We start from the raw sequence: 24,743 nt of genomic DNA, 5'->3' as shown, positions 1-24,743 counted from the left end.
CACATAAAGTTTCAATCAACTTTCTATCAAATTCAGAAAATACAGGTTCTTCTTGAATGTTCCTGGATTGAAATCCTCGAGTCCTTCACCGCCAGTCCCAAGTATATCCTATTGAACTGTAAGGACTAACCACTGGAAAGAATGGTAGTGGCATATAATTGGGAGGCAGTACCAGAGGAATACTCAACACTGATGCCAGGCTCCTTGAAGTATCAGGACACCAGGTCAAACATGCCAAAGCAACTTGCTGCTGATCGTGATTTCCCTGGGCAGAATAGTTCAAGTGTTCCATTACTGACTGAATCGGCAGAATCCAAAAGGAAAAGCAGCGATACTGGTTATGTTACCAGCGATCCTATGTTCAACGCAAAGGAAGAACTAAATTGACATTATCCACAACAACTTGTCAGTCATAAATGTATCTGCCCATGATAAAATATGTTGGAGTGAGCACTGCAATGTGTTGGAAAGGCAAAATCCTGCCTTCACACAGATGACACATTATGTTGTATCACTGTGCCAAGGAGGAAAGATTCATAATAGATCTAACAACAAAAGAAAGAAAACATGAGGTGAGCTGGCCATCAAATACAGGACAGGCGTACAGTGGCACGCAAAAGTTTGGGCACCCCGGTCAAAATTTCTGTTACTGTGAATAGTTAAGTGAGTAGAAGATGAACTGATCTCCAAAAGTCATAAAGTTAAAGACGAAACATTCTTTTCAACATTTTAAGCAAGATTAGTGTATTATTTTTGTTTTGTATAATCTTAGAGTGGAAAAAAAAGGAAAGGTGCACCATTCAAAAGTTTGGGCACCCCAAGAGATTTGAGCTCTCAGATAACTTTTACCAAGGTCTCAGACCTTCATTAGCTTGTTAGGGCTATGGCTTGTTCACAGCCCTTGTTAGGAAAGGCCAGGTGATGCAAATTTCAAAGCTTTATAAATACCCTGACTCCTCAAACTTTGTCCCAACAATCAGCAGCCATGGGCTCCTCTAAGCAGCTGCCTAGCACTCTGAAAATGAAAATAAATGATACCCACAAAGCAGGAGAAGATTATAAGAAGATAGCAAAGCATTTTCAGGTAGCCGTTTCCTCAGTTTGTAATGTAATTAAGAAATGGCAGTTAACAGGAATGGTGGAGGTCAAGTTGAGGTCTGGAAGACCAATGAAACTTTCCGAGAGAACTGCTCATAGCATTGCTAGAAAGGCAAATCAAAACCCCCGTTTGAATGCAAAAGACCTTCAGGAACATTTAACAGACTCTGGAGTGGTGGTGCACTGTTCTACCGTGCAGCAACACCTGCACAAATATGACCTTCATGGAAGAGTCATCAGAAGAAAACTTTTCCTGCGTCCTCACCACAAAATTCAGCATCAGAAGTTTGCAAAGGAACATCTAAACAAGCCTGATGCATTTTGGAAACCAGTCCTGAGGACTGATGAAGTTAAAGTAGAACTTTTTGGCCGCAATGAGCAAAGGTATGTTTGGGGAAAAAAGGGTGCAGAATTTCATGAAAAGAACAACTCTCCAACTGTTAAGCATGGGGGTGGATCGATCATGCTTTGGGCTTGTGTTGCAGCCAGTGGCACTGGGAACATTTCACTGGTAGAGGGAACAATGAATTCAATTAAATACCAGCAAATTCTGGAAGCAAACATCACGCAGTCTGTAAAAAAGCTGAAGATGAAAACAGGATGGCTTCTACAACGGGATAATGATCCTAAACACACCTCAAAATCCACAATGGACTACCTCAAGAGGCACAAGCTGAAGGTTTTGCCATGGCCCTCACAGTCCCCTGACCTAAACATCATCGAAAATCTGTGGATAGACCTCAAAAGAGCATTGGATGCAAGACGGCCCAGGAATCTCACAGAACTAGAAGCCTTTTGCAAGGAAGAATGGGCAAAAATCTCTCAAACAAGAATTGAAAGACTCTTAGCTGGCTACAGAAAGCATTTGATGATACTTGCCAAAGGGGCTGTTACTAAGTGCTGACCATGCAGGGTGCCCAAACTTTTGCTTCGGGCCCTTTTCCTCTTTTGTTATTTTGAAACTGTAAAAGATGGAAATAAAAAAGTAATCTTGCTTAAAATATTAAAGAAATGTGTCATCTTTAACTTTATGCCTTTTGGAAATCAGGTCATTTTTTACTCGCTTAGTTATTCACAGTAACAGAAATTTTGACCAGGGGTGCCCAAACTTTTGCATGCCACTGTATTCCATCACATTCTGCAGCCATTTCCGTCTCATTACCAAAGTACCAAAGTACAGAAGAGGATGCTCTGAGCCACACAAAATGTATCCGAAAACAAGATGCCGGCATTGTGATGCTGGACCATCGGCTCTGATGTGCATGCTATTCAGCAGAAGCAGCAGGCTGCAGGCAGAGATAGGTGACCCTACAAGCAAAAGATCAGATCAAAGCAACTGAGCCCCACAGCCCTCTTAGGTGGAGAACTCTAAAGATGCACTACTCTCTTCCTGAGAAAACTCCTTATCTCAGTCCAGAATTGCCGACCTCAAATTTTGTGAATATGATCAGTTTCTTGACACATCAGCAAGGAAAGACATAATCCCTGCATCTCACCATCAAGCCCTGTAACAATTTGGTAGTAAAATACAAGGAATTTTGAATGATGACATTATGTACATCCATCATCTCCAGAACCACCTCTGTCAAAACCTTGAGATTCAGGTCATCGGGTCTTGGGGATTCTTCATTTGTCACTCCCAATCATTTCTCCAATAGAATTGAAAAACAGATGATCATATTTTCAGCTCCTCATTCCCCTTTATAGACAATTATTTGTTGCACTGAAGACTTGTACACCAGAACTAACTGTGCCACTAGTTAAGCTGTTCAAGTACTGCCATATAGGGGCACCTACCCAACAAAACTGTAAGCTGTCACGGTCTGCTTTGCCAGGGTCCACGTGTTATTGCAGCCTTGGTTCAAATATAGGAAAAGTTTAGCTCGGTCGAGGTTAGTTTGGAACAAATGAGATCTGGGGCAGCTTTCATGGAAGTAAATTATGCAAGGCTAAGGAAGGGTGAAACAGGAGGTTGAAAACTTGGTGGACATGGATCAAAGTAATTGGAACAAGGATGAGAAGGAAGTCGAGGATTGTATTTCTTCATTCCACAAAGTGTTGAGGGATAAGAAAGGTGGGGGGGGGGGGGGGGGGGGGAGGTGTGGAGGCAGAGAGCCTCAACGCTGAAATTGCTTGATGAGAACTTTTTTGGTATAACTGATAAAGTGCCTCAGCCAGAATATGGGAATAACCTAATAGATTATTTTTCACCTTGCAAAGACATGATAGGCTGAAATGTCTCCTTCTGTGTCACAATTTTTTTTGAAGATATATAATTCTCAACTTCTTTCTCATCCTTGTACCAATTACTTTGATCCATGTTCATTGGATTAGCTGATTTTCAAAAGGCTTTCCACTACAGCAGCATGCAAAAGTTTGAGCACCCCTGGTCAAAATTTCTGTTACTGTGAATAGTTAAGCGAGTAAAAGATGACCTGATTTCCAAAAGGCATAAAGTTAAAGATTTCTTTTCTTTAATATTTTAAGCAAGATTACTTTTTTATTTCCATCTTTTACAGTTTCAAAATAACAAAAAAGGAAAAGGGCCCGAAGCAAAAGTTTGGGCACCCTGCATGGTCAGTACTTAGTAACACCCCCTTTGGAAAGTATCACAGCTTTTAAACGCTTTCTGTAGCCAGCTAAGAGTCTTTCAATTTTTGTTTGGGGGATCTTCACCCATTCTTCCTTGCAAAAGGCTTCTAGTTCTGCGAGATTCTTGGGCCGTCTTGCATGCACTGCTCTTGAGGTCTATCCACAGATTTTCGATGATGTTTAGGTCGGGGGACTGTGAGGACCATGGCAAAACCTTCAGTTTGTGCCCCTTGAGGTAGTCCATTGTGGATTTTAAGGTGTGTTTAGGATCATTATCCTGTTGTAGAAGCCATCCTCTTTTCATCTTCAGCTTTTTTTTATATATAGATGGTGTGATGTTTGCTTCCGGAATTTGCTGGTATTTATTTGAATTCATTGTTCCCTCTACCAGAGGAATGTTCCCTGTACCACTGGCTGCAACACAAGCCCAAAGCATGATCGATCCACCCCCATGCTTAAAATTGGAGAGGTGTTCTTTTCATGAAATTCTGCACCCTTTTTTCTCCAAACTTGCCTGCGTCCTCACCACAAAATTCAGCATCAGAAGTTTGCAAAGGAACATCTAAACAAGCCTGATGCATTTTGGAAACAAGTCCTGTGGACTGATGGAGTTAAAATAGAACTTTTTGGTTGCAACGAGCAAAGATATGTTTGGAGAAAAAAGGGTGCAGAATTTCATGAAAAGAACACCTCTCCAACTGTTAGGCACGGGGGTGGATCGATCATGCTTTGGGCTTGTGTTGCAGCCAGTGGCATGGGGAACATTTCACTGGTAGAGGGAAGAATGAATTCAATTATATACCAGCAAATTCTGGAAGCAAACATCACACTGTCTGTAAAAAAGCTGAAAATGAAAAGAGGATGGCTTCTACAACAGGATAACGATCCTAATCACACCTCAAAATCCACAATGGACTGCACAAGCTGAAGGTTTTGCCATGGCCCTCACAGTCCCCCGACCTAAACATCATCAAAAATCTGTGGATAGACCTCAAAAGAGCAGTGCATGCAAGGCGGCCCAAGAATCTCTCAGAATTGGAAGCCTTTTGCAAGGAAGAATGGGCAAAAATCCCCCAAACAAGAATTGAAAGACTCTTAGCTGGCTACAGAAAGTGTTTACAAGCTGTGATACTTGCCAAAGGGGGTGTTACTAAGGACTGACCATGCAGGGTGCCCAAACTTTTGCTTCGGGCCCTTTTCCTTTTTTGTTATTTTGAAACTGTAAAAGATGGAAATAAAAAAGTAATCTTGCTTAAAATATTAAAGAAATGTGTCATCTTTAACTTTATGCCTTTTGGAAATCAGGTCATCTTTTACTCGCTTAGCTATTCACAGTAACAGAAATTTTGACCAGGGGTGCCCAAACTTTTGCATGCCACTGTATGTCCACAGCATCAGTGCTCATCATGCAAACAGAAATACCCATTTAACACCCAAGATACTCTTCAATATAAAACTCTCCTTTTGCCCAAACATACCTGCTTCTGAAATCCTCAGTTATGCTTATTTCATTATTCCAACCCACTTCAAACCAGCTTCTTCCATTCAAATCCCTGAAAATTTAAGCTCATCCAACCTCCACAGCTTTCCTTATTCATACCATGCTCCATTACTTCTTGTTAAGCAAGATCTTGAAATCTTCATCCTTATTTTCAAAGCTTTCCATGGTATTGCCTATAAACTCTTCAAGTCCCCCAACTGTCCAAGATATATCCTCTCCAATTATCTACAGATTTATTCTCTTTACCAGTGCCAGCTGAGACTTCAATTTCCAAGGCAGTAAGTGCCAGATATGACTCTTCCCCAACCAAATCCAACTCTTGATCAAGCTTTTGGTTATCTTCCTTGATATTTCTGTAGCTCAGTGCCAAATCTTGTTGGTAAACACTCCTGTTAAGCACTTTTGGGACTTTTTGTTATACAATATAAATATATCTGCCTGTTCTCTTAACTTCTCACTTGTCTGCATTTTACCTGAAATTTTGCTCTGAGTAGAAATAATGGCAAGGCTTACTATCAATGACAGAAATTATCCAAACAAATAAAACACAAATTTACGATTATATTACGTTCAAAAAGCTCAAATTCAAGTCCAAGTTTATTGTCATGGGGCACACATACCCAGGGTATAAATGCCATGAAAATTAGCTTTTTGCAGCAGCAGCACAGTATGTTAAAAAATGACAAACATAAATTACATAAATGTAAACTTACATAAATTGTACCTAACTTACACAACAACAAAAAACTATTATTATATTAGTGCAAGCTGAGGGAAATATAGTCCAAGGTAGAATTAGGACTTTTCGGGTTGGGATTAGAGTTTTTCAGGTTGAAAACAAACTGAGTAAACAGAATAAAAAGAAATAGTGAAAAGGAAAAAGCAAAGCTGTTTTTACCTAAAAATGAAAAATACATTCCTTACGAGTGAAAACATTAGTACTCAGTTACTGCTGCGTCCAACTCACTACAAACTTGTTAAAGTATTTGAAGCAATGTTTAAACATTTACTTACTGCCTCCAGTAAGTAACAATTCAAAACTCAAACATACCTGACATCAACTTCTCCACTCACATGCATAGTAAAGGATCCATTTGGCTGCTTCACAGAGTACAGAAATTCTAGTAACTTTTCCCTAAAATAAGAAAAAGACATCACTCAGACCTAGTCTGGGTGGGCCGAAGGGCCTGTTTTGTGCTGTATGGTTCTATGGACATGAAATACATGATGCCTGAAATTCAAGTTGTTCTTTTACTTAAATTCTCAGTTAGCTTGTTTAGATTTTTGGTCAGGATCAAAGTTTACATTTGAAGTCATATTCTTCTTCTGAAAGTGCAGATAAAAACAAGAATATATGAACACCTTGACGCAAATGTTCAGTCATTTAAAGATTATTGCATTATTTAGAGCAGACCAAGCCTGGCACTTGTACTCAGCTACAAGTGGTAGTCAAAGCCAGAAGTACATAAAGTTAACACTTAAATGAAAGGAATTAATCCATTTCTCTTGCAAAGGACAGGACACTGGAAGTCTGTTTGCTTGACTTAGTTGTACTCAAGTATTCAAATAATAAAATATCAGGTTGGAAAAAAAGAATATTACATTTAAAAAAAAACTTGATTCCTGTTATGCTCTAATCCCTTTAACACCACACACCAAATGCATAAACTGGAACATGTTCTTCCACTACCTCTCTCTCGTTATTGCTAGGTAGTGAGGAAATGGTGGCAGCAGGGGGCAGTGGAGGAGAAAGAAAAGGTGAGTGATTTTGATTCCACGCAGAACAAGGGTTCAGAGCTCAATGCAAACTTTTATTCCATCAACTCGACATGGCATACAATAATTTGGAGAGTTTGACAGATTTGTTAGCCATGATCACAGTGCAAAGGGGCGTTGGTAGGAATGTTCATTCAAATTACAAATGATAATACCTGAAGATTCTATCTCTAAAATATCATTGATTTCATATAGAGGGCATACAGAGTGCAAATAGGAAGGGTGATGCACAAAGTCCACAACAATTCTTATGCAGTGCCAATATCACAGAGATCACAGAGCCAAAGTAGATGAAGATGTTTTGCTTCCCCCTAATTGTTATGGGCTTTGGCTTCAACATGTTGGATAGCATTTTGGAATCAAACTGAAACGTGATCAAACAGGACAAGCTAGTATTTTTCTCCTAATGTTTTTAATTTGTTCATGCAATAAAGACTTCATAATCCTGGTGTGTGCCAAGTAACATCAAGGACAGGTCAAATATAGCAAAAAAAAATCTACCTCCAACTTTGTTTGAAATAAAGCTGGCTTGGGTACGACTGAATTAGTACTTGTGCTTCAAAACAAAACACATTTGAATCTTCAGATTGTCCGTACATAATTATGTTATTCAGAATTACTGGCATTAATATTCTTACAATGGATCAAGCATTGAGCTGTCTACATTCATTTACCCACTAAGTCTGCACTAATCATTGGTGGATCTGCTCATGACAACTTCCACAAAGCAGCTCCAACTTCATCAATGAGGCTTTTGCAGCAGAGGCCTTTCCTGACTTTAATGGCATTGCATAACAAGACCAGAACAAGCACTACCCAAAAAGCTGCTGAAAAATAAACTGAATAGTTCAGTGTCTGACATTCAGAGACATTAAAAAATATGATCAATTAAACAAACAAATGCCTCAAAATTTGCTTTGCACAGCTATTTCTCTCCATTGAAATGAATGGAGTCACTGAACCTGCATCTGGTCTAACCTGGCACAGGTGTATTACACTAATTCCTTAGCAAAAGTGTTGGGTGAGCAGCAACAGGTTAGTGCTCCATGACACATCCTGCATGAAGCATATTCCACAAAATCTTAGGAAACATCACTGGGATGCTCAGAACTTGTGCCCATGTGGAACTGCCCCCATTTCTCATGAAAGTCTTGCCCATTGTATCACAAAACTACTTTTCCTCCATTTCTCTTTTCTGTGCTGCTTTTCAGCTCAAATCATTGACATACCTAGACATGTCAAGGTGTCTGGACATACAGGTAGTTTAAAGGAATTGGCAGCAATGATGATCAGTGCTGGACTTTGGAGGAATGAATGTGCTACATTGTAATCTCAATGGTTCATTCAGCGTCTACGGGTGTTCACTCATCTATTATTGTGAATGATTTTGCCAAGTCACACAACAAAGTTTGTATTTCCTGTCTGTAGATTTGGGAACAAGGAGTGGCAGACAATATATTCATATATTTTGCGCACACAGTTATTTAGTGATGCCAGAGGGGCAGATTTTCTGAACTATTTAATTTTATTTCCAGTAATACCACAACTCTCTTTCAATTCATGTATTTAAAGATATTACACAGGATGATAAAAACTTTTCCAATAACCCCAGTGAGTGGACAGGAAGGTCACTGGTGGGTGGAAATGGAGTACACGAATTAAGGCCTTGGAGTTCGAGAGAGCATGGCAAACATTACCTGGGTGAGGCAAAGACCAAACAATTGACATTTCCAAAGAGTCAGATAGTGGATTAACACAAGTTGCAGTGGAGCCTTCATATACCTATAAAAGGACGGGCATTTATAGATACATTTTCATTTTAAGGCCTTATTTGACCTTGTTTTATTGTTACCAGTCATGCCTTTTATTAGAAAGACACATTTTCAATTCACAAAGTGTGGCGACTCACCGTCTAGTCGGGCGAACCGGCTCGGCAGTCGGGTCGCGCGGTGTCGGAGCGACGAGGCCCAAGATGGCGGCGGGCCTCGTCTTTCCGAGCGACGGGGAGAACCCGTGCGCGGGAAAGTCCTGATGACGTAGGACTTACGTCATTGCCGGTTTTTTGGGCGGGAGTTTTCTCCCTTAAAGGGCCCGCGCAAGGCGGGAAAATAAACCAGTTCTGTTTGGCAATCCTCCGAGTGAGTCTTGTTTTATTCCGCGGTAGCAACCGCTACATTGGTGACCCCGACGGTCCAAACGGCTTTTGGACCCGCGAAATGGATGACAGCGCAGCAGCCAACGCAGTGGCCCTCAAGCTGCCCACCTTTTGGACACTTCGGCCCAGCGTCTGGTTTGACCAGGCCGAAGCGCAATTCCACCTTCGGCAGATCACCTCCGACTCCACGAAGTACTACCATGTGGTTAGCTCTCTGGACCAAGAGACAGCTGCCCAGGTTGGAGACTTCATCCAGTTGCCTCCGGAGGAAGATAAGTACCCGGCTTTCAAAGACCTTTTGATCCGGACCTTCGGCCTCTCCCGTCGTGAGCGCGCCGCCCGCCTGCTTCATCTGGATGGCCTGGGGGACAGATCCCCATCCGCCCTAATGACTGAGATGCTGGCATTGGCTGAGGGACACAAGCCATGCCTGATGTTCGAACAGGCCTTCCTCCAACAGCTCCCCGATGACATCCACTTGTTGTTAGCTGACGCCGACTTCAGCAACCCCCATGAGGTGGCCGCCCGGGCAGATGTCCTGTGGAGGGCCAAGCGCGAGAGCGGTTCGTCCATCAGTCAAATCACCAGGCCGCGAGCCCAACGCCCGCCTCGCCCGGCCCCAGCAACCGAGCAGCCACGCCCCAGGAACGCAGACGACGACATGGGTGACCAGCTGTGCTTCTACCATCAGAGGTGGGGTGCGGAGGCCCGTCGATGCCGCCCACCCTGCAAGTTTCAGGGAAACGCCAGGGCCAGCCGCCGCTGATGGCTATGGCGGCTGGCCGCCGACAGAGCCTCCTCTTCATTCAGGACAAGAAATCTGGACGGCATTTCCTCGTTGATACTGGAGCGGAGGTCAGTATTTTGCCCCTGACAGGCCGCGACACTCGTGACAGGCCACCAGGTCCTCTACTCAATGCCGCCAACGGTACAACGATACGGTCTTTCAGCACCCGTACCCTTCAATTACACTTTGGCGGCAACCGTTTTACCTGGACCTTTACCCTTGCCACCATCGCCCGACCACTCCTAGGAGCCGATTTCCTTCGGGCCCACAACCTGTTAGTCGACCTGCGAAGGAAGCGGTTAGTCCACTCTAGCACTCTCCGGACCTATCCCCTGGGAGAAATCAGCCCACCAGCCCCGCGCCTGGACTCCATTTCCCTTTCTGGCGACGATTTCGCCAATCTCCTAGCCGAATTCCCATCGATTTTGGCACCTTCGTTTACAAATTCTAGGCCCACACATGGGGTACGACACCACATCATTACCACAGGGCCACCCCTTCATGCCCGAGCACGGCGATTACCTCCAGACAAGCTCCGCCTGGCAAAGGAAGAGTTCCGTCACATGGAGGAGCTGGGGATTGTTCGCAGGTCAGACAGCCCCTGGGCCTCCCCCCTGCACATGGTCCCCAAAGCCACCGGAGGGTGGAGGCCCTGCGGCGACTACCGCAGGCTGAATGACGCCACCACCCCAGACCGCTATCCCATCCCTCACATCCAGGACTTCGCAGCGAACTTACACGGGGCCCGCATCTTTTCCAAAGTGGACCTCGTTAGGGGATACCACCAAATCGCGGTCCATCCGGATGACGTCCCCAAAACTGCGATTATCACCCCATTCGGCCTGTTCGAATTCCTTCGGATGCCGTTCAGCCTTAAGAACGCCGCGCAGACCTTCCAGCGGCTGATGGACGCGGTAGGCCGAGACCTGGACTTCGTGTTCATTTACTTGGACGACATACTGATCGCCAGCCGTAACCGCCAGGAACACCTTTCCCACCTCCGCCAGCTGTATTCCCGCCTCCGCGATTTCGGCCTCACGATTAACCCGTCCAAGTGCCAATTCGGACTTGACTCTATCGATTTCCTCGGCCACAAAATCACCAGCGACGGGGCAACACCCCTACCCGCCAAGGTGGATGCTATCCGCCATTTTGCCCGCCCCGACACAGTCAAAGGCCTACAGGAATTCCTTGGGATGGTCAACTTTTACCATCGTTTCATCCCTGCAGCAGCCCGTATCATGCGCCCTCTGTTCTCGCTGCTGGCTGGTAAGGGCAAGGACATCATCTGGACTGACGAGGCTGCGGCTGCTTTCGTTAAGGCCAAAGACGCCCTGGCAGACGCCACGATGCTGGTACACCCCAGGACTGACGTCCCGACTGCCCTCACGGTAGACGCGTCCAACACCGTGGTGGGTGGGGTACTGGAACAGCTACTCGAAGGCCGCTGGCAACCCTTGGCGTTTTTCAGCAAACACCTTAGACCGCCCGAACTGAAGTACAGCGCTTTTGATCGGGAACTTCTAGCGCTGTATCTGGCGGTCCGGCATTTCCGATACTTTCTAGAAGGCAGGCCTTTCACCGCTTTCACCCATCATAAGCCTCTGTCCTTTGCCTTCTCCAAAGTCTCCGATCCCTGGTCAGCTCGTCAGCAGAGACAATTATCCTACATTTCCGAGTTCACAACTGACATCCAACATGTCTCCGGAAAGGATAATGTTGTTGCTGATGCACTTTCCAGACCAACCATCCACAACCTATCCTTGGGTGTCGACTACACGGCCCTGGCTGACGCACAGCAAGCCGACGACGAACTGCCCAGCTACAGAACTGCAGTCTCGGGTCTACAGCTCCAAGATTTCTTGGTTGGTCCAGGTCAGCGGACCCTACTTTGCGACGTTGCGACCGGTCAGCCCCGCCCTATAGTCCCTGCAGCCTGGCGGAGACGCGTTTTTGACTCGGTACATGGGTTGGCGCACCCGTCCATCAGATCTACTGTCCGACTGGTCGCCAGCAAGTTTGTCTGGCATGGCCTGCGCAAACAGGTCAGTGAGTGGGCCAGGACTTGTCCGCACTGCCAGACGTCAAAAATCCAGCGACACACCAAGGTCCCACCACAGCAGTTCGAGCCTACCCGTAGGAGGTTCGACCACATACACGTCGACCTCGTGGGCCCTCTGCCGGTTTCAAGAGGAGCCCGGTACCTCCTTACTATCGTGGACCGGTTCACGAGGTGGCCTGAGGCAACCCCCCTGACTGACATCACAACTGATTCCTGCGCCCGAGCGCTGCTCACAACTTGGGTCTCACGTTTTGGCGTTCCGGCCCACATCACTTCAGACAGAGGCACCCAATTCACTTCCAGTCTCTGGGCTGCATTAGCGAACCTGCTAGGGACGCAGCTGCACACCACCACGGCCTACCATCCTCAATCAAACGGGTTGGTGGAACGTTTTCACCGCCATCTAAAATCGGCCTTGATGGCCCGCCTGAAGGGTCCTAACTGGGTTGACGAGCTGCCTTGGGTCCTGCTCGGCATACGCACTGCCCCCAAAGAAGACCTCCGCACTTCGTCAGCTGAGCTTGTATACGGGGCGCCACTAGTTGTCCCCGGGGATTTCATACCTGCCCTTCGGGACCAAGGGGAACAACCCCCAGCAGTCCTACAAAGACTGCGCGAGAAGCTTGGCGCCTTGGCCCCGATTCCCACCTCACGGCACGGTCAAGCCCCATCCTGCCAGCCCAAGGAACTACGGGACTGTAAGTTTGTTTTCGTTCGCAGGGGCACACCTCGGGCGCCATTGCAACGACCATATGAGGGACCGTTCCGAGTCATACGGAATAACGGATCCACTTTTATTTTGGACATTGGAGGCAGGGAACAGGTTTTCACGGCGGACCGCCTCAAACCGGCCCATTTGGATCTGCAACAGCCTGTTGAGGTTGCCACGCCGCGACGCAGAGGCCGCCCCCCTAAGCGGCAGCTGGCACAGCCCACGAACCTTGGGGACTGTCTCGCCGGTTCTGGGGGGGGTTGTGTGGCGACTCACCGTCTAGTCGGGTGAACCGGCTCGGCAGTCGGGTCGCGCGGCGTCGGAGCGACGAGGCCCAAGATGGCGGCGGGCCTCGTCTTTCTGAGCGACGGGGAGAACCCACACGCGGGAAAGTCCTGATGACGTTTTTTGGGTGGGAGTTTTCTCCCTTAAAGGGCCCGCGCAAGGCGGGAAAATAAACCAGTTCTGTTTGGCAATCCTCCAAGTGAGTCTTGTTTTATTCCGCGGTAGCAACCGCTACAAAAGCTTAACAAGAAGGCACATTGTCCATGAAGTTTTATAATGCATTAGTCCTCTCCGTGGGATGTCAGCTTTATAAAATCAAATGCAAGTGCTCCACAACTGATTGACAAATACTTTTTTTCTGGCACAGTGTCAACTGTAGCACTTGCCTTTTAAGTATTCGGCAGAATATTTTCAATACTAAGTGGCAAATTTTAATTTTGCAAGAGAAGCAATCCAAGCGAGTGAAAATGTTTTGGAAAGCTCTTCCTCAACGGGCATTGGAAGCAGAAACTTAGAATATTTTAAACACAGAGGTAGATATATATATGATAAGTAAGGGAGTTGAAGGTTACCAGGAGCAGACAGAAATGTGAAGTTAGGTTACAGTGAAGTTAGGTTACAATCAATCAGATCAGCCAAGGTTTTATTAAATGGCTGGGTGGGATTGAGGGACCAAGTGGCCTAATCCTACTGCTGATTCATTTGCTTGTTGGACACATCTAAATAAAAGCAATGATAAAGAGGTTTGCTGGAAGGCATTAATAATAAGGTACATTATTTCGTTTCATGGCTTATTCCTTTCCTATTTTAACTCATTATTAATACAAATTCTTTCATAAATACCATCCTCAGAAAAGCTGCACGTGTTCAAAACAGATAAACTGTAAGTATGGAAATAGCAACTTGCACCCATATAGAATCATTAATTCAATAAAGTAACTCTAGGGTGCATTTAAAATTGTAAAGTGGGACAGAAGCAGTCCAAGTGAGCAGTAGGCATCAGAAAATTCTTCCACTGATAATGGGACAAAGTGAGTGGATAACGCACAAGGTGGTGGTGTCATAAGGATTATAAATCTTGATGGAGACAGCAATTATAATAACAAGGAAAAAAAAATCTACTTAGCACCCTGAAGGAAAATAGTCAAATGTAATTCACAGGAGCATTTTCAATCTTAAAATGACATCATACAAAAGAGATTATAACTGGGTGACATATAACTCAGTGAATGAGGTTTGTTTCAAGGAGTGTCAGAGAGAAGTGGCCAGGTGGAGATTTGGGGAAGAAATTCTGGAATTCAGGTCCTCATGGCTAAAGGCACAGCCAGTAAAAGTGGTGAGTGCATGAAGCCAGAGTTGGAGAGAGAGTGATAAAAATCTGGTAGAACTGGTGAAATTTGCCAAGAATGGGAGTGATAAGGCCAAAGAGATTTAAACACAAAAATGCATAAATTTTCAAATTGTAGGAGATTGCAGATAAGAGGGAATGTATCATTGAATAATTTAGACATGGGCGATGATTTCAATTTTAGTATATTGAGGAGCTTTGTATTACTTGCACCACAACCCTTCTTCTAACTTCATTGATAACAGTGTTTTGAATCTGGCAGACAGGATAGGTTGTAACTGTCTGATCAGTTTATAGTTACTATATTTGTCATTGAATTAGAAACAGGCCCTTTGGCCTGACTCATCCATTCTGACTGAGATGCCCATCCATGCTAATCCCATTTTCCTCTATTCCTTTCCTATCCATATATCTGTCCAAACACATTTTAAATATATTGATTGCACCTCCTCTACCACCTCCTCAGACAGCTTGTTCCATACACCCACCGCCCTCTCTGTGGAAAAACTTGCCCCTCAGATCTCCTTTAAACCTATTCCATCTCACCTTAAACCCATCCTCTCATTTTAGACTCCCCAACCCTTGGAAAAACTGACTACCTTATTCATGCCCCTCAAAACTTTATAAACCTCGCAAAGGTCATCCCTCAGCTTCCTGCACTCCAGTGAGAACAATCCCAGCCGATCCCATCTCTCCTTGTAACCGAAGCCCTCCATTCCAGGCAATACCCTGGTGAACCTCTTCTGCATTCTTTCAGTTGCAATCACATTCTATCTATTGTGTGGTGACCGGGACTGCACGCAATATTCTAAGTGTGACCTAACCAATGTCTTGGACAGCTGCAACATGATGTCCCAACTCTTATACACAATATCCCTACCTATGAAGGCAGGCAAGCAAGCTAAATGCCTTCTTCACTACCCTATCCACCTGTTGCCATTTTCAGGGATCTGAACATCAACACTTCTAAGATCCCTGCCATTTACAGTAGATGTCCAGCCAGTATTAGATGACTCAAAATGCATTACCTCATACTTGTCTGGATTAAATTCCATTTGCCACTGCTCCACCCAAATTTTCAACTGATCGATGGCCATCTGTATCCTTAGGCAACCTCCCTCACTATCTGCAACTCCTCCAATCTTCGTGTCATCAACAAAATTACTTTGTAAGGCCACAGACATTGACGTCCCAGCACCAATCACTGCAGTACACCACTGGTTACAGATATCCAGTCAGAATAACACCCCTCGATTCCAACCCTTTGCCTAAAGCCAAGCCAATTTGGGATCCAGTTTACTAAAGCACCTTGGACTCCATGTTCCCTAACTTTCTGGACCAGCCAACTGTGCAGCACCTTGTCAAAAGCCTTGCTCAGGTCCACTTATACCATGTCTACCGCCTTGCCAATATCAATTTTCTTAGTAACTGCCTCAAAAAACTCAGGTTTAAGAGGCAGGATTTGCTGTACACAAAACCATGTTGACTCACCCTAACCAGATCCTACCATTTCACGTGATCATAAATCCTATCCCTCAGAATATTGTCCAATCGTTTCCTGACTACTGATGCAAGGCTCACCAGCCTGTAGTTTTTTGTTCTATTCCTACTGCCCTTCTTGAATATGGGAACATTAGCTACCCTTCAGTACCTCACCTGTGGTTGAAGATGATGTAAAAATCTCCGTCATAATCCCAGCAATCTCCTCCATTGGTTCCCATTACAATCTGGAGTAGATTTCATCAGGTCCTGGGGATTTGTCCACCTTAATGTGCCCCAATATCTCTAACACGTCCTTTCTCCTGAAACATGTGCTCCAGACTATCAGTGCACACCCACCCCCACCAAACTCTCCACCCCATCCTTCTCTCTGGTGAACAACTTTTTGAAAATCTCATCAGAATGTGTGTTGTACAGAAAAAGAACAAAATATTGCATAAGAAATGCAGGTTTTACTTGAGTTTGGTTGTCATCTCGCTGCAGTACCATAGAGGTTCAGTGAGTGATTTCACAAATAGCAACCCTCCAAAAAGCTTTACATCCCAGACGTCAGAGCAGGGTATAAATGTCTCAGTTCAGGCACAGTACGTTGAGGAATAGCTTTCCAAAACATTTTCACTTTCTGGAATTGCGTCAAAATCCTTCTGGTCTCATCTCTCCCATTCTTACCAAACTGCACTAGTTCCACAAGACTTTTAGCATCGTCTCCTTCTTGAATCAACATAAAGCTTGATGTGAAGCTTTTGCATTCTGGTGAAATTTGATACATTTTCCAAGGTTGAGTTTGGTTGTCATCTCGCTGCAGTACCATAGAGGTTCAGTGAGTGATTTCACAAATAGCAACCCTCCAAAAAGCTTTACATCCCAGACGTCAGAGCAGGGTATAAATGTCTCAGTTCAGGCACAGTACTTTGAGGAATAGCTTTCCAAAACATTTTCACTTTCTGGAATTGCGTCAAAATCCTTCTGGTCTCATCTCTCCCATTCTTACCAAACTGCACTAGTTCCACAAGACTTTTAGCATCGTCTCCTTCTTGAATCAACATAAAGCTTGATGTGAAGCTTTTGCATTCTGGTGAAATTTGATACATTTTCCAAGGTTGCTGCTAGTTTTTAAAAAAAAAGAAACCAATTCCTAGTTCAGTCTCCAGAATACAAGATTTATCGGAATGATAGTTGAACAGACTGGAAGAGTGTTTAATGATAGAACAATAGGATTTATTGTTCACCCTTTACTAGCAACTTCTGTGTCAAGTCACATGCTAGTCTATCAGAAACAGGGAAGTAATTATCAGAGAAATAATTCATCTCTGACCAAAGAGCAGTAATGAAAGCACTTCCAAATCCTCGTATTGTGTTTGAAGAAAAATCAAATCCAAAAGTTACAAACTGCAAATATGATTCCACTAACAATCCTAAATATTGTAGTCAATAATCTCACAAATACTAACTTTAGTAAGAATTACAGTGCCTCTGGTTGCATACAGGATCAGCTTGGTTAGTTAAGTGATCAAGTTACAAGATATTGTAAGTGATGTGAAACTTAGTTACGGCATACTGCATTACCAATGTTGAGAAGCTTTACCTTGGAAGGACAGATACAAAGCATTTTGAATTTAGATTTGTTCTTTCCTACAAAAATAGAACTTTGCCAAAAAGCATAGTGGGTCCCTCTGAACATAATACCTAATTCTCAATTTAGCTTGTGATTTTGCACAGCCATTTTTGCACGTCCTGTCAACAAGATCATCTTCAACCTGTAGCTATTGATCCAACAAGTGATCAATCAACTTCTTACTTCTAATCCATGCATTCAAATTCAAGTTGCTGTCAACCTTGGGCGTGAATTTGCTTGGATCATCCAAGTCGTCAAAAATGCAGATTACTGTTTGGGATTATGGCAGTGAGGAATATGTTACAAGTATGCTTACCAGATTATGGCACACATAATTGGTCACCACTGGACTGTTTTTATACCAACTAATCCTCATAAGGATTAGACTTGCTTCTATCTTTCGGTGTACTAACTTGTGCAATATTCAAAGCACTTTTTAAAAAATTGATTGGGATACCATAAAAATAAACATTTCAAAACAATGCTCCAGTTAATGACATACTCTATAATATTGTTTTAATAATTCTTACCTGTTAATAACGCCATATGACTCTTCTGTGCCTATTATACAGAGTGCATTCACAGCAGCATATGTTGGAGCAAGATGTGGCTCTTGGCCTGGTCCACCACCAAATCCACCATTTGGACTTTGACATCGTGCCAAGAATTGACAAATGCTATTTATAAAGGGAGGTAAAATGCAATTGATTTAATCCATCAATTTTTTTCATCATGTGGCATCAAACTGTGCTACACCATATATGAATTTTAACATATTATCCAGAGTACGTTACTGACTGATCAACATGAACAACCACTTCAAACGCATAAGCACATTACATATGCACACACATATATGCCTTCTTGCCAAAATGGAACCTTAGTCTGAAACTTCCTTTGTGAGTATAATTGGAAGTTACATCAGAAAATTCACTCAATGAAAAATCATTATGCCCATGTCAAGTCAGACCAATTATACTCCAATCACATCAGAAAACATCCAAACTTAATAAGGCGTAAATCAGTGAAAACAATTGGGGCCCCAAATGTCAAACACACACCAATAATATTTTATTAAAGATTAGTAATATAATTTTCATCTCATTTATCAGCAAAATGCTCGTACTTCACAAAATACAATATAGATATGCACTGAAATTGAAAAGGAGTGATTTAAGCACCATAACTATTTGTTCTTAACAATTTACTACATTAATAACTGACAAAACAGTCATATGCCAAAGTTGGCCATTGGCAAAGATTGGTGGCACAAGTACTGTAGATGGAAACACAAAAAATTACTTAGAGATATTGGTAGATTAAGTGAGTGGCCAAAACTGAGACACAAAATTTCAAAGCAGCCAAATATGTCATTCACTTTGGGCCAAAAAAACTTCAAGTATCTTTTAAATGATTAAACCATTTGAAAATATTTCAGGGATATCATAAACAGATCACAAAACGTACAGTTGCCTCTGATTATAGAGGGACAGAATTCAAAAGAGTACATTTTTACTACAGTTTTCTAAAAGCTATGGAGTAGCATATCTAGATTTTGGGATCACACCTGAGGAAGGATACAGTGACAATGAAAGGAGTGCTGTGCAAATTTACCTCATTAACTGGTTACCAGGGTTAGGTGACAAGATTAAATAAACCAGATTTTCTACACCCCAAGGTTATGGGGAAATAACACATTTTTAGGTTTTTGCAAGGGATAACAGAATTTTTTTTTTGCTGCCAAGGGAGTCCAGGATATTACCCAAAAATTAGATCCAGGTAATTCAGAAAAAAAATTAAGAAAGAGAGACACGAGACTACAGATGCTGGAAATCTGGAGGAACTCAGCAGGTCAGGCAGCATCTATGGAGCAAAATGGACAGTTGATGTTTTAGGTTGAGACCCTTCATCAGTACTAATCAGGACTAATTAAGAAATCTCTTTTTCAGCAAAGGATGACAATGCTCCACCATAAAGTGCAATAGATGCCAGCTGAATTAATTTACATCCGCCATCAATAAATATTTGCAAGCCAAGGAATATGAAGCCAATATGGGTTGATAGAATTAGAGAAAGCCATGATAAGATTGAATGCTGGAGCAGGCTCAAGGGAATACTCCAGTCCCTGTGGATGATTTAAACATGGAAGAGAACTACTCACATCACTACTAACACTTTCCACCATTCCATTTCTTGCATATGAAATCACTGCATGAATGCAATTTACACTACAGAAGTGGTATAGGATTACCCACTTTATGCAACAGTATTTCATTTCTCTAAATAAAAATAATGGGTATGTTGGGAGACTTAAATCCATTTTTAAGGTTAGAAGATATTTGAACCACAAATTTGTAAATTGAACATTAATAAAGCATCAAAGAATTGCTTTCTTTCTAAATTATATGTCTTTATTCCAAATTTCAAAGGAGTCTTCTTACAAACAAGGTGAAATCCTGTTCATGAATAGCTAAGAAAATACAAGATTCTTCATAAATAGTCAAGTATTAAGCATATAAGGGCAGGTGGAAGTATAATCGTCTTTACTCAGCCTGCAGTAATGAAGGACATGGTGTGTTATAAGACAAAACTCAAAATTTGAGGAGCAAACAGAAGCTCCAAACTCTAACCTTCAGAAGGCTTACTGAGAAGGAAACATGTGCCAGAAAAAAACACAAGGAAATGGGGATCAGAGCCTGCAGCAGAAACCAAGGCAACAAATGTATCCATGACTGAAAAGATACCAACTTAATACAACAATGATTGGGAGACCATTCCAAAGTTATTTCAAAGTATCAGTGCAAATTACTGTTCCTATACTGAGGAATGAAATGGGATTGATTATAAAGGCAAAAATCAGTGAAGTTATTCTTATCTGCTTTGAATTTCAAATCATACAACATGTTAACAGGCACCATTAGTAAGGAATTCCAGCAATAAAGAAAAAGAATTGTGATGATTAGCTGGGATAGAAGAGCCAAACAAAGCAAAATCAGGCAGGAAAGAGACAACACGTGTTACTGTTCTGAAAAACAGACATGAAGAGACACTTCTGAGTGCAGTTAAGAAGAGCAGAACATTTAGAGTTTTTGAAAACTTTAAGCCTGCCTAATGCATGTTCAAACATACAAATTTTGGAGTTTAGGTTGAATGGCATGTCTCTATTCTGGGCATCTTGATGTGACTTCAATTCAACATTACTCCAGTCACAAGACATACAAGAATGTCAGGGTAACTGAGGATTTGCCTATCAGATACAGGGCCAACTGCAGATGCTAACTTCTGCCAAGAAAAATTGATGCATTAACTGGAGCCATGGCAATTCTTGCATTCTTGTGTCTAGCAATTTTTATTTGCTTTTTAAATTTAACAGTAAATGCTTGGAAAAATTTTTTAAAATGCTTTTAAGTTTCATGGACATTTATGTCAAAATATTAATTCAGTTTTCCAATGCTGCAAACCTCACCATCTTCCTGAAGTCAGTACCCGCAAATATCAGCATCTACGATGCAAACCAAAACAAATATTTCATGGTTCTTTTGCTTAAAAGAATACAGAGAAATGGATTGCAAGGTTTAAGCCCCCTCCAAAAAAAAAGTGCATGCTCCAACATGCAAACTACAAAAGACAAATCTTAATCTGATGAATAATCACAATTTTTTTGTTTATAATGGCATTTGAGTAACAGGTTTTCATTTTTCAAGTTTAGCATGTACTCACTGGGAAGCTGTGCCTTCATCAAGTGGCTCACTCAGAAGCTCCAAGCTGTGCAAGATCCAGTAACAGAGCCAAGGTCGGCTGGCATCCAAACACTGAATCAAACCAGAAACATACTATATAGAAACCAAAGAAACAAGTGAAGCAAAAATATAAAATATCTGATACATATAGTACACAGATGATGGATTACATGGGTTTTTATGTCACATTCCCTCAAAGTTATGAAACAAATATGCTAATTTAGAATATTAAAAGCAAAACGAATCCTCACACCTAACATAGTAACTTTAGATTTAAAAAAACGAATGTAACAAATATTTTTTCCCAAAACACTAAGAAAGCAAAATGCTTGATGCTGGTTATATACTGCGATTTGATACAATGTTAGTTTTGGGATATTCCCTCACCTCAATCTGCACATCCTTGCTCATTGCTAGCTCTCCCAGTGTAAGTTTTTCCAGTGCCCTCATCACCTTCTCCTGACTGAGACCCCACGTTCATATACCACAGATTATATCATTCCTCCTTTTCTTTGGTAAGGGTGGGGTGGGGTGCGGGGGGCAAGGAAGAAAATACAACTCCTTAACAGAGTCATAGCCTCACTTATCTCATTTAAATCAAACCATCAGTGTCAAGTACCTGAATGACACTGGGGCAGTATCAATTGAATAGTCTTTGCAATCCTATATCATCCATCTGTTAAGGCTCTTATCCAAGTCCCATGTCATGCAATTATCCCTTCTTTCACTTCCCTTTGGTCACTCCCCCATCTAGTCCTTACTCCACTACATCCTACATCACCCATCTTCGCCGTATTCATGACCGTTCTTGAAACATTTCACTCAAGGCTTCACAATCTCAAAAAGGTCAACTCCGATCACAACTTAAATTTCCCCTCACCATTAACACCACAGCTCAACAACTGAATTCTGCACTTATGGGACAAGATGACCACCTTTACACTCTTGCTCCTTGTCACTATTTCTGCCATCTTTTTTATTCAATCATGTCTCACCTTTGACAGTCACAAATAGAAACAAAGTTTGCAAGGATTTTGTGGTTTAAAAGAAACTTAAAGAGCACGCAAAATTATTTAAAGACTTCAAACAGACATAAAAGTGAGTATTGGGAATCAACTGCAAATGATGCAAATGGCTATATGGTTGACGGTGCAGATGAAAGCTTTAAACTGCAGGAAGATGTAGATGATCTGATCACTTGAGCACAAAAATTGCAAAAGGATTTTAATCCCAAAAAATAAGGTTATGTATTTGGAGAGGGGCAATGAGCAAGGGAATAGACAACAAATGGCAGGATATCAAGTGATGTTGAGGAACAAAGGGACCTCGGCATGTATGTCCACAGATCCTTGAAAGGTAGCAGTTAAGTTCCATGTGGTGATTAAGTTGGCATATGGGATGCTTTCCTTTGTTAGATGAAGTACAAGAACAGGGAGTTTATGCTAGTACTGCACACTACATTAGTCAAGCCACAGCGTGAATACTATTTACAGATCTGGTCATTATATTATAGAAAAATATGATTGCAGATTCAGAGGACATTTATGAAAACATTGCCAGCATCAGAAAATATGTATGACAGTTTTCTTCAGAGCAAACGAGGCTTAAGCAGATGTAATAATGGTACAAAAAAATTATGCGGAACATACAAAGATTAAATAGGAGAGACCCATTTCCCTTAGTTGAGAAGTTAAAAACAGGAGATATAGATTTAAGAAAATAAGATTACAGGGAAGATGAGGCAAGATTTTTTTTGAAAACCAGAGAATGGTAGATGTCTGGAACTGACAGCCTGAAAGAGTGGTAGAGGCAGAAACCCTTATTGCTTCTAAACAGTATTTGGATGCATACTTGAAGTACCACGACCTGCAGAGGTACAAACGTAATGGTAAAGGGTGATATTACGTAGGGTAGCTCTCTTTTTGGACTGGTACAGACACAAAAAGCCACATGGCCTCCTCTTGCACTGTTTGTTTTCTACCCTTCTGTAAATAAAACTGGTAAAGTAGCTAAAATCACTACCAGCTAAAATCATTAATACAGGGATAAATCTTCGTAATACCCAAATATGTGCCAGTTATATCATTGGATGGAAGAATTAAGACTAGGTGAAAATACAATTTGGGTTAAATATCTATTCAATATACATTACAAATGAATCCTTTAAGTCAGATTTCAAACATAAAGAACACATGAAAATGAAAAATAAAACTGCAGGAACTGGAAATCTAAAACTCAAACAGAAAATGCTCGAAACACTCAGGTGAGACAGCATCTGTGGAAAGAGAAACCAGTGTTGACGTTTCAGGTCAAAGACCCTTCATGTAAAGGGTCAGTGTGTTAGTGATGAATGCAACACAGGGATGGCTGAGAAGTTCATGATGCAATAATCAACAAGAACTCTATGTAATGGACCAAGGGATATAGGGAGAACTAAGGAACAAGATGATGAAGTGGGTCATCAGCTATAATCGTGCTGAATAGTGGTCAAAGACCTCATTTCCTCTTTCCAGAGATGCTGCCTGGCCCGCTGAGAGTTTCTGCCATTTCCTCGGTTTTTTGACCATATTTATTTCTGGTCATCATTGAGCCATAATCACAAAATAAATGGTTGAAGAATGCACTGCAAAAAAAAGGAATGATAAATTATCCATTAGATTCTTCAGTTGATTCCTTTCAGAGCTCCAACTTGCTTTAGTGCTAAAGCAACTCCAACATCATCCCAAGGCATGAACCTTGCAACACAAGGCGAGTTAGCCTGCTAAAGACCTACCAGTTGGAAGTTTCTGGAACATACAATTCCAGGAAGGTTCAAGCAATTATTGCTTGCTAGGGACAGATAAAACAGGGTTAGCTATGACATAGACCTTGTAAAATAAGCTTCTGATAATCTTTGGGAAAAAAAACTTAATTAGAAATTTAGGAGACCTCAAGTAATATTGTACAGATTGAAATAAAGACAGAATGAGTTTGTGGACCCGTGACTTCTCCCACATAAAGCAGAATTGGGGCATACTGAAACATGATTTGGAAGGTACAGTCAATACTTCATGAGACGTTTGAGAGCTAAAGAGATATTAATATTTTGCATGTAACCCGCAAGGAAACAAGGAAAGAACATTGTACCCTTTAAGAACGTCAACAGATGGCAATCAAAGGCATTAGTGATGAAAGCAGCACAGGGATGGCTAAGTCTGTGATCAACAAGAACTCCACATAATGGACCAAGGGATATGAGGAGAAGGTAGGAAGAGGGTAATGAAATGGATATGAGATATAATCATGCTGAATGGTGGAACAGGCCTGAAGGCAGAATGGGTTAGTCTTGCTCCTTTTTTCTGTGTTTTATGGACTAAAAAGCCTTTCCTCATCTTGCACTGAATGCTTACAACTAACCTATCTGCTCAATCTTCACAATACGTTTCAAAAAAATAAAAAGACACACACAATGTCCTCAGCCACTTTTAGTCAATTTCTGCTCTCATCTGACTCCCTCAGTGCTGGTACGGCACAATGGTAAAATAAGGCACTGCGTCAAAAGAAATTTTTGTCCACCAACATGCATAACTGGT

At 42.2% G+C, this 24,743-nt stretch overlaps 1 protein-coding gene across 3 annotated transcripts in view; it reads right to left on the bottom strand.

Moving 5' to 3' along the window:
* fntb (farnesyltransferase, CAAX box, beta) overlaps positions 1 to 24,743 on the bottom strand; it is an 81,303-nt gene that overhangs the window by 22,391 nt on the left and 34,169 nt on the right. For all 3 annotated transcript variants that reach the window (XM_052029478.1, XM_052029487.1, XM_052029468.1), the window contains 3 exons: positions 21,152 to 21,243; positions 17,962 to 18,108; positions 6,243 to 6,326 (listed from right to left, as the gene is read on the bottom strand). In XM_052029478.1, coding sequence (XP_051885438.1) covers positions 6,243 to 6,326; positions 17,962 to 18,108; positions 21,152 to 21,243 — 323 coding nt within the window. The remainder of the gene's footprint in view (positions 1 to 6,242; positions 6,327 to 17,961; positions 18,109 to 21,151; positions 21,244 to 24,743) is intronic.

The sequence above is a fragment of the Pristis pectinata genome, chromosome 1, assembly GCF_009764475.1.
Source record: "Pristis pectinata isolate sPriPec2 chromosome 1, sPriPec2.1.pri, whole genome shotgun sequence".
NCBI lineage: Eukaryota > Metazoa > Chordata > Chondrichthyes > Rhinopristiformes > Pristidae > Pristis > Pristis pectinata.
Note: the sequence above shows the minus strand (reverse complement) of the source record. Positions and strands in the feature narration are given on the sequence as shown.